This window comes from Neophocaena asiaeorientalis, unplaced genomic scaffold (genome assembly GCF_003031525.2).
Source record: "Neophocaena asiaeorientalis asiaeorientalis breed wild unplaced genomic scaffold, Neophocaena_asiaeorientalis_V1.1 scaffold177, whole genome shotgun sequence".
In the NCBI taxonomy this organism is placed as follows: domain Eukaryota; kingdom Metazoa; phylum Chordata; class Mammalia; order Artiodactyla; family Phocoenidae; genus Neophocaena; species Neophocaena asiaeorientalis.
In genome coordinates this window covers 20,569,060-20,578,802 of record NW_020172779.1, presented here as the reverse complement: position 1 = coordinate 20,578,802, position 9,743 = coordinate 20,569,060, and the positions used below count along the sequence as shown (strand labels likewise).

Sequence of the window (9,743 nt, the reverse complement as noted above, 5' to 3'; positions counted from 1 at the left end):
TACCTAGCAAGCTGGGCTCTGGAACTAAGGACAGCTGTCCCACACCAGGGGGCCTATTCGGAGCCCTAGACGGGACCCCCAGAGTCAGGAGTGGGTTTCCAAGGAGGAATGGGGACCAAGCACCAGCCCTCGGGCAGTCTGCTTGGGGCTCGGGATCTGACCTTCTACTTCCCGGCCCCGCCCAGCCCCTGTGGCCTTGCACATAAGGCATGCCCTGGAGACACGCGGCCTCAGTTTCTCAGCCTGTAAAAGGGGAACTTATACTCTCCCCAAGGTAGTTCAGAGCACTGGCGACAACGCCTGCGGGTGCGCGACACGAAGCCCGGCTCGGCGCGAGGGCTAGGAGTGTGATCCCGTAGTGGTTTTGCAAAGGCCTGGGCTGGAGGGCTGCACCACGGAGGTGAAATTTGAGCTGCGCGCCTTGAGGGCTTGGAAAGGCGCGCGGAGGCAGGAGTGGCATCTCCTTCGGGGTGCGCGGCCCCAGGAGCCAAAGCTTTTCTTTCCTTCTCAGCTGCTCTCCTTCCCCTTTTCTCCCTATGGGTCCCTCCGTCTCCTTCCTCCTCCGTGTCCCTCCCAGCGACCATCTAGCTCCCTCCACTTTTCATCACTCCTCTCCTCCCCCTCCTCCTTCCCTCGCTTCCCCGGCGTCTCTTCCAAAACCCGGAGCGGATTCCCGGCCCGGGACGGGCCCTGCGCATGCGCAGGGGCGGTGCCGGCTCAGCCGCTGGTCGGAAGCTCCCGCTCTGAGCCGGGGGAGCGTCCGAAGAGGCTGCTCGGCCCCGCCGCCCGCCAGGCCGTTGGCTCCGGGCCCGGGGGTCCGGCTGTGTAAGTGCAAGGTGGGGGGCTCCCGGTTAGGGAGGGTGTCGGGTCGGCTGCGGGAGGGCTGTCCGTGTGTCACGGCGCTCGAGGGCGCCAGCCAGCGTGTGTCCCGCCGAGGGGCTCGCCTCAGCCCACACCTGCTCGGGCCACTTGCCCCAGCCCCGTTACCCTGCCCGGAGCCCGGCCACACCTGTCCACGGCCGCGTCCGCACCTGCCGAGGGCCCGGCCCTGGCTCTCCTTAGCTCTCGGCTGTCGTCCCCTTACCCTCTTCCGCCCGCGGGCCCCCCTCCGCCCGGCCTCCCTCTCCTCGGCCCTTTGACCCCGGGCCGGCGGGTCTCGGGACCCGGCTGGGGCCGGCCTCCGGGCGGCGCTGCAGCCCGCGCCCCCGGCCGCCTTCCCCGCCCCGCGGTCCCGGGAGGCCCTCTTCTCCTTTTTCCTCCTCCTCCTCTTTTGGATTCAAAGTGTCTCAGACCCCGCTCGGCGGCGGCAGGCGCTGATTCCCGGGGATGAGCTCCTCGAATTGCAAAGTCCGGCTTCTCCCGGCCAAGTCTCGGGAAGAGAGAGCACAGTGCCTGCCTTGGTCTCCTCCCTCGGCTCATTTGCCCCACGTGAATGCCCTTTAACACGGAGTTTTCTGGTGTTCGGATGGGGTTCTTGTGGATTTCACGTATTTTTATAGAGAGAGGGATTACAGTGTTGAAAGCAGGGCTCGGGTTAGTTAAAGATGAGTTGAGGGTATGAGGCTGTGACATCCTCCATCCTCTCCCCGCCCCAGTTTAAACGCGACTGGCGATTTTTAAAACGTAGTTAATTGTCGTTTCCTAGTCCAGCCCAGATAGTATTCCTTAACACGAAATAGTAGCACTAGAGGCATGATATTGGAGAACCAGGAATATTGCAGTCCTAAAGATGTCCTGGCAAGGTTTTTTCTTTTGTTTTTCTTAAACTGTGGGACAGTCCAATAGTATAGAGGGAAAAATAGTTGTCAAGAAATATTTTATCAAATAACAGCGTTATTGAGATAATGTTCACATACGATGAAGTCCACCCATTTAAATTGTACATTTCAGTGGTTTTTAGTATATTCACAGTTGTGCAACCATTGTTATTCCAGAACATTTTCCTCACTTCAAAAAGAAATTCCATACCCGTTGGCAGTCTCCCCTCCTGCAGCCCGGGGAGCCACAGATTTACTTTCTGTCTCTAAGGAGTAGCATATTTGGGGCATTTCATGTAAATGGAATCATACAGTATGTGGCCTTTTGTGCCTGGCTTCTTTCACTTAGCATAACGTTTTCAAGGTCCACCCATGTTGTAGTAGGGTCAGTACTTTGTTGCTTTTTATGGCTAAGTAATATTCTATTGTTATGGATAGATCACATTTTGTTTATGCATTTGTCAGGTGATGGACACTTGCGTTGTTTCCACTTTTTGGCTCTTAGGAATAATACTGCTATGAATGTTCGCATACTAGTTTTTGTGTGGACACGTATTTTCAAATCTCTTTGGTATATACCTACGTAGAATGGCTGTTTATATGGTAACTCTATGTTTAACTTTCTGAGGAACTACCAAGTTGAAGAAATATATTCTTGATGTTTTAATCTTTGTATTAGATTAGTCTCAGACACCAGAGCTGGCTCAGTGCCAGGGCTTATTTCATCAGGTTCTTTCTCCCTTGAAGAAAGTAGTGGAAAAGCATGGACTCTGGAACCTGGCTCCAGTTTACCCCTTACAGATTAGGAGACCTTGAGCAGCTGACTGAGCCTGGTTCCTCATCTGTAAGGTTGAAAATGGGAATGCTTGTTTCTTAGGGTTGTTGTGACATCTAACTATGATAAGTTGTAAAGCGCCCAGTGCAGCCCTTTTCCTACCTTGTATATGAGACAAATTGCCTCCCGTGGTACTTGCATATTTTGAATCTGGGGCAAAAGTGAACGAGAAGTTTGCTAGTACTGAGCTGCTTCAGGGAAAACCCTTGCCTGAGGTTGTATGGTTTACTGAGCTGTGGCATGGATTTGATTGCTGGTCTGCTTTTCAGGGCCTAGTTGGAACTGGAAGGGACCCAGAGGGGTCTTTTAGTCCAGGGTGACTTCATTGTTTAGATTTCATAGATTGGTAAGTGCTAAAAAGCTGGAGGGCCAATCATAGGCTTGTCAATTTTTATTTTTGCCCAGATAGAATAATGGAAGAACAAGCGCCATCTCCCCCCCACCATTGTTTTATAAAAGCAAGAATGTTTGGGAATTCCCTGGCAGTCCAGTGGTTAGGACTCTGTGCTTTCACTGCGGTGGCCCGGGTTTGGTCCCTGGTCAGGGAACTAAGATCCTACAAGCCGTGGGGCGCAGTCAATTAAAAAAAAAAAAAAAAAAAGAATGTTTTAACAGCAAAAAACGACACAGTTCATAACCTAAAAATAAATGATAACAATAGTAGTTAATATTTATAAAGCACTTACTAAACTTACTTTAGTTTTATGGGAAGCTTAATATACATTGTTCATATTTTTCTCATTTTACTTCAGAGTAGAGAAATTGAACACCTCCTGTCCTCAACCTGTGTCAGACCCACAGGCCACCTGTGCACCTGTAACACATTTGCCTTTTTTGTGCATCAACTTTTTTGCTTGTAGAAGAGGGGTGTTGGCAGGGGCAGTAGCATAATCTCCTGATAGAAGAGAAGTGCGGGGGCCAGGCCCTGAAACTAGCCAACCTGCTGAAACACGCACTGTAAGTTTGAAGTTCGACCTTCTTCCTTTTTTTGTTTTTTGTTTTTTTTGCGGTACGCGGGCCTTTCACTGTTGTGGCCTCTCCCGTTGCGGAGCACAGGCTCCGGACGTGCAGGCTCAGGGGCCATGGCTCACGGGCCCAGCCGCTCCGCGGCACGTGGGATCTTCCCAGACCGGGGCACGAACCCGCGTCCCCTGCATCGGCAGGCGGACTCTCAACCACTGCGCCACCAGGGAAGCCCAATGTGGACCATTTTTAAAGTCTTTATTGAATTTGTTACAATACTGCTTCTGTGTTATGTTTTGGTTCCTTGGCTGCCAGGCATGTGGGATCATAGCTCCCTGACCAGGGATGGAACCTGCACCCCCTGCATTGGAAGGTGAAGTCTTAACCGCCAGGGAAGTCCCCCATCTTCCTTTTTTAACTCTTATGTTAAATGTTTAACATGTATGTACAGTTTAAAGAATGGCAAAACAAGCACCGCTGGATCTACCATCTAGCTTAAGAGACAGAACATAACTACTGCTTCTGAAGCCCACTGCTTCCCTTTCAAACTGCATTCCTCTTTGCCACCCAGGTAACCACTATCCAAATTTACTTTTTCTTTTTTCTTTTTTTTTTTTTTTTTGCGGTACGCGGGCCTCTCACTGTTGTGGCCTCTCCCGTTGCGGAGCACAGGCTCCGGACGCGCAGGCTCAGCGGCCATGGCTCACGGGCCCAGCCGCTCCGCGGCACGTGGGATCTTCCCGGACCGGGGCACGAACCCGTGTCCCCTGCATTGGCAGGTGGACTCTCAACCACTGCGCCACCAGGGAAGCCCTACTTTTTCTTTATAATTTTGCCATATGTGTAAATAAGATACTGTTTAAGTGTTGCCTGTTTTTAAACTTTACATAAGTGGAATGGTGCTGCTTGTATCAATCCACAACTTGCTTTATTTGCCCATCATGTTTTTGAGATTCATCTTTGTTCCTGCAATGTCTCTCTAGGTCATTCATTTTCACTGTTCTAAAGTATTTCATTGTGTTAAACGACCACAGTTTAGTTACCCATTCTCCTGACGGCGGCCATTTGCGTTCTCTTCAGTTCTTGCTTCTGTGAACCTGCCAGCCACGTGCCAGAATACGTGCCACCTGTCAAACAGGGGAGTTACCTTTGGTCTGCATCTTTGCAGACACGTGGTGTTTTTATACTTAAAACATTTTGTCTTTATACCCATGTTCATAATAGTATTATTCATAGTAGCCAAAGCTAGGAACAACCCAAATGACCTTCAATGAATGAATCAATAAAATGTGGTATATATATATATACAATGAAATATTATTCAGCATTAAAGAAGAAGGAGATTCTGATGCATGCTACAACATGGACGAACCTTGAAGACATTCTGCTAAGTGAAATAAGCCAGCACAAAAGGACAAATAGCATATGATTCCACTTATGTGACGTGTCTAGCGTGGTCAGATTCCTAGAGACAGAAAGTAGATGGGGGCGTGCCAGGGGTGGGGGGATGGGCAGTTAGTGTTTCATGGGGACAGAGCTTCAGTGGTGAAGGTGAAAAAGTTCTGGAGATGGTTGCACAGCAATGTAAGTGTACTTGATGCCATAGAACTCTACATTTAAAAAGGTAAGTTTTGTGTTATGTATATGTTACCACAGTAATTGTTTTTATTTTTGGTCAGTCTGGTGGGTATGAAATGGTCTGTTCCTGTGGGGTTTGTTTTTTGTGGTACGCGGGCCTCTCATTGCTGTGGCCTCTCCCGTTGCGGAGCACAGGCTCCGGACGCGCAGGCTCAGCGGCCATGGCTCACGGGCCCAGCCGCTCCGCGGCACGTGGGATCTTCCCGGACCGGGGCACGAACCCGTGTCCCCTGTGTCGGCAGGCGGACTCTCAGTCACTGCGCCACCAGGGAAGCCCTGTTCCTGTGGTTTTAATTTGCTGTCTCCTGATCGCCATTGAGGTGCAGCACCTTACTGTACACGTCTTGGCTACTTGAGTTTCCTCTTCAAAGATGTCTGTTTGTCCATTTTCTGGTTGGGTTATGCATCTTTTTCTTACTCATGGATTACCCATTGTGCCAGTACTAGTGTTGGAGAGTCTGTCCTTTCCTACTGTCCTAGAATGGCACCTCAGCTGTATTTCAAATTGCCGTGCATGTGTGGGTCTGGTTCTGGGCTTGATGACATTTCCATTTTTCTCTCTATCCCTGTGCCAATACTGTGCTGACTATAGGTTTTTTGTTTCCCTACAGATTTACTGAAATATAATTCACATGCTATACAGTTAAACCATTTAAATATACAGTTCAGTGGTTTTTAGGGTATTCACAGAGCTGTACAACCATCACCGCAATCAATTTCAGAACATTTCATCACCCCACAAAGAAACCCTATGTTCCATTAGCAGTTATGTCTGGTGGGACAAATGCCCTTCCCCATTGGTCGTTCCTCAGGAGTTTCTTGGCTATTGACCATAAACTAACTTGTTACATTCCACGAAAAATCTGTTAGTAATTCTAATCAGAATTGTGTTGAATCTGTATATCAAAATGGGGAGAATGAACATCTTTATGATATAAACTTTTTCTACCCATGGATATATCTGGGAGCCTACCTTTTCCTCTCTACAGAGCCTGGCACGTGGGAAGTCCTCACTAGACGTTGGGGATGTGAGTGATGAGGTTTTATATATCATTAGTTTCAACCATAGCCTTGCACAAAAGAGAAAACTAACCTCAGTGAAGCTACGTGACTCACTTATTGTCACAAAGAGTGACAGCCAGTGCTGGAGCCAACCCGATGCACGTGGTGCTTGCAGGGAGTTCTCTGCCGCCTACTGCTGATGGGAGCAGCATCCTTTTTGCGAATGATACATGCTGGTTGGCCGCTTTCACTTTCATTGGTTCCATCTTATCTGTAGGCGTTTTTCTTCTGGTGGGCCTGTGTGTGATGTGTGACATGTGAATAAAGATCTATGTCTGGGAGAACTCTGGGCCAGGTGCAGGGAGTGCCCACCGAGCACATGCTTGAATTGGGAAAAGACACAGTAAAGGCTGGAATTTCCATTGCGGTTCGGACCTCCTGATCTCTATGACTTATTATAATTTTGGATGCACAAATATGGAAAAACTTGATGAAACATGATTGTACGGTATTGTAGAGAGAGGACCTTGTATGGTTTCTCTCTTTCTTTTTTCTAACACTTGTTCTCCTGGGCCTTACAGATCCTGCACAGATCCTGCACCCATTCAGCAGGGTCCAGGGCTTGCTCGGTGCTGCGCTGAAGCAAAATTTGTTTATAAGGGCCTTTTTTCATCTACTCTGGGCCTCCGTCTTCTTCTCTGCACAATGAAGGCTTAGACTAGATAAGGGTTTTTCAATATCTTTGCCACCTTTTAGAAACAGAAAACTCTCAAATCTCCCTCCCCACCCACCCCAATGCTTAAGATTTTGATACGTCCCCCAAGGGGTGACATCCATCTTTGTTGAAAGTTGATGTGCTTTTGGTTCTTTCCAGGAGGTGCAGAAAAGACTCTGTTAGAAACAAGACCAGTTAGCAGGTCAGAGTTTTCTTAAAAAAAAAAAAACAACCAAAAAACTTTTTCCTGCTGCTCTGTCCAGGTGTGTTGTGATCTGCGTGCCCCAAATTGCTCCCACCTCCCTCCCCAGTCCTCTTGCTCTCAGCCCAGGATGAAATCCCTGCCATTGGACGTACTCAGAGGTCTAGTGGAAACGGCCTTTTATTTTTATTGTTTCATCAGGTTCTGGTGAACCGAAGCCTATGCAGTTTGGAGTTCCTAGTCAAGAAAAAGAAAACACAAATGCAAAATTAGATATAGGGCCATGGAAGGGGCCCTTGCAAGTGGGGGCCATTAGCTCTGTTGGCTTCACAGTACAGCGGTCTCTGGCCGCGAGTACCCACCCCTGTACTCTGAAGTAGGAGAGACCAGTGAGGTCAGTGGAAAGATTTACTGAATGTATCTCACGGGCTAGGCGTTTCCCTCCTTGTATGGTGTATTCCTTATTTGATACAATGAGCTCATTTAATCTCAATGGCCTTTAAAAAAATTAGACCTTTTATTTTGAGATGTAATGTAGATTCCCATGCAGTTGTAAGAGATAATATTGAGAGAGCTTATGGACCCTTTGCCCAGTTTCCCTTAATGGTACTGTCTTGCAAAGTTATGGTACCATATTAAAACCAGAACATTGACTCACTAGCCCTTTGAGGTTTGTGTTATTATCCACATTTTAATTCATGATAAAACTGGGGTTTAAAGAAGCACACAGGCCTGCCCCAGGTCACTGACGTTGTTAGTGTAGAGTCAGGGGTGGAACGTGGGCTTCACATTTGTGGGCAGTGCCATTATGATGGTCTGTGGAAGGGGGCAGCATTCATTTGCTTGTTTGTTCATTCATTCAGCAAACATTTTTTAACTCCTGTGGGCCAGATGCTTTCCTATGGGTTATCTAATTGAATTCTTCAACAGTACTGAGAATCAGGTAATGTTGTTTTCTTTCTTTCTTTCTTTTTAAATTTTTATCGGAGTATTGTTAATGTTGCTTTCTTTTTATATCTAACAAAATTCACTCAGAGAGGTTATTAAAACTCTCCCAAGGAAACACAGTTCATAAAGGAGGGATAGTAACCGTGTAGAGCCTCTCCTTCTACGTCAGGCAGTATGCCTGGCACTTTGCATTTGCAGCCTTCCTCAATCCAGATATCTTCTTAGCAAGCAAGTTTTATTATCACCATTATTTTTCAGTTCAGGAGCTCAAGTGGCCTGGAGTTCAAGTCCAGGCCATCTGATTCCACTGTGGTTCTTTTCATTCTGTTCTGCTGAGGGGCTGGGGAAGCAGTTCCTTCCGTTGTTTAGTCATTTATTCAGCTTTCTGAGCACTGACTCCACATCAGTGCCTGGCGCCTGGCCAGGAGTTGGAAACAGAAAACAAGAGATGGCCCCTTTTCTGCAGGAGCTCCAAGCCTGGTCCAAGAGCAGGGGGTTGTGATAAGAGCTGTGATAGCCATATGCAGAACTCTAAGGACAAACTGTTCCCCACAGCTTTGCTCGGGGCTTACCCTGCCTTCCAGCTGGTGGACGCCAGCACCACCGCATCCCCGAGTGCGCTGGCAGCCTGCAAAACCCAGTGCGCCTCAAAGCCTCTTTTTCTCTCTGGGCAGGGTCTTCACCATGAGTGTCCCTGACTACATGCAGTGTGCTGAGGACCACCAGACTCTCCTCGTGGTGGTCCAGCCCGTGGGGATCGTCTCGGAGGAGAACTTCTTCAAGATCTACAAGAGGATCTCGTCCGTGAGCCAGATCAGCGTGCGCGACTCGCAGCGCGTGCTCTATATCCGCTATCGGCACCACTACCCGCCCGAGAACAACGAGTGGGGCGACTTCCAGACCCACCGCAAGGTCGTGGGCCTTATCACCATCACAGACTGCTTCTCGGCCAAGGACTGGCCGCAGACTTTCGAGAAGTTCCACGTGCAGAAAGAGATCTACGGCTCCACGCTCTACGACTCGCGGCTCTTCGTCTTCGGGCTGCAGGGGGAGATAGCCGAGCAGCCGCGCACCGACGTGGCCTTCTACCCCGGCTACGAGGACTGCGGGACGGTGGAGAAGAGGATCGAGGACTTCATCGAGTCGCTGTTCATTGTGCTTGAGTCCAAGCGTCTGGACAGGGCCACGGACAAGTCCGGGGACAAGATCCCGCTCCTCTGCATCCCATTCGAGAAGAAGGACTTCGTGGGACTGGACACGGATAGTAGGTAAGTCTCCCTGGAGCCCAGGCTCCTCAGCGTGGACTGCTTCCCGACCTCCAGAAAGGGAGAAGCAAGTGGGAGCGTAGAAGCAAGGGAGCGGGGGGAAGAGGGTGCAGTCCACTGGTTTTCAGACTTTTAAAAATGGGACAGCCTTTGGTTCAGGGAAATCCTTTTAGGGTTCGTGTGGACACTTACTGCCCCTTTTCAGCTGGGAGCCCTGGTGGGACCCCCTGGAGCGCTGTCCGGTAGGGTAGCCACTGTCACTAAGACTGGAGGAGGCTGGTCTGAGCCGGGACGTGCTGTAGGTAAAATGCACGTCAGATGCTGAGACCTAGTCTAGGAAAAAGAGTGTAAACTATCTCAGTATTTCTTTTTTATTGATTACATGTTGAAATAACACTTTACATGTATTAGATTAAAT

General features: G+C 49.1%; 1 protein-coding gene across 2 annotated transcripts in view; it reads left to right on the top strand.

The window, feature by feature from the left end:
• The first annotated feature begins 711 nt into the window (after positions 1 to 711).
• Positions 712 to 9,743, top strand: part of TRAPPC9 (trafficking protein particle complex subunit 9) — a 509,572-nt gene continuing 500,540 nt past the window's right edge. For both annotated transcript variants that reach the window (XM_024741252.1, XM_024741251.1), the window contains exons 1-2: positions 712 to 825; positions 8,735 to 9,328. In XM_024741252.1, coding sequence (XP_024597020.1) covers positions 8,745 to 9,328 — 584 coding nt within the window. In that variant the 5' untranslated portion in view covers positions 712 to 825; positions 8,735 to 8,744. The remainder of the gene's footprint in view (positions 826 to 8,734; positions 9,329 to 9,743) is intronic.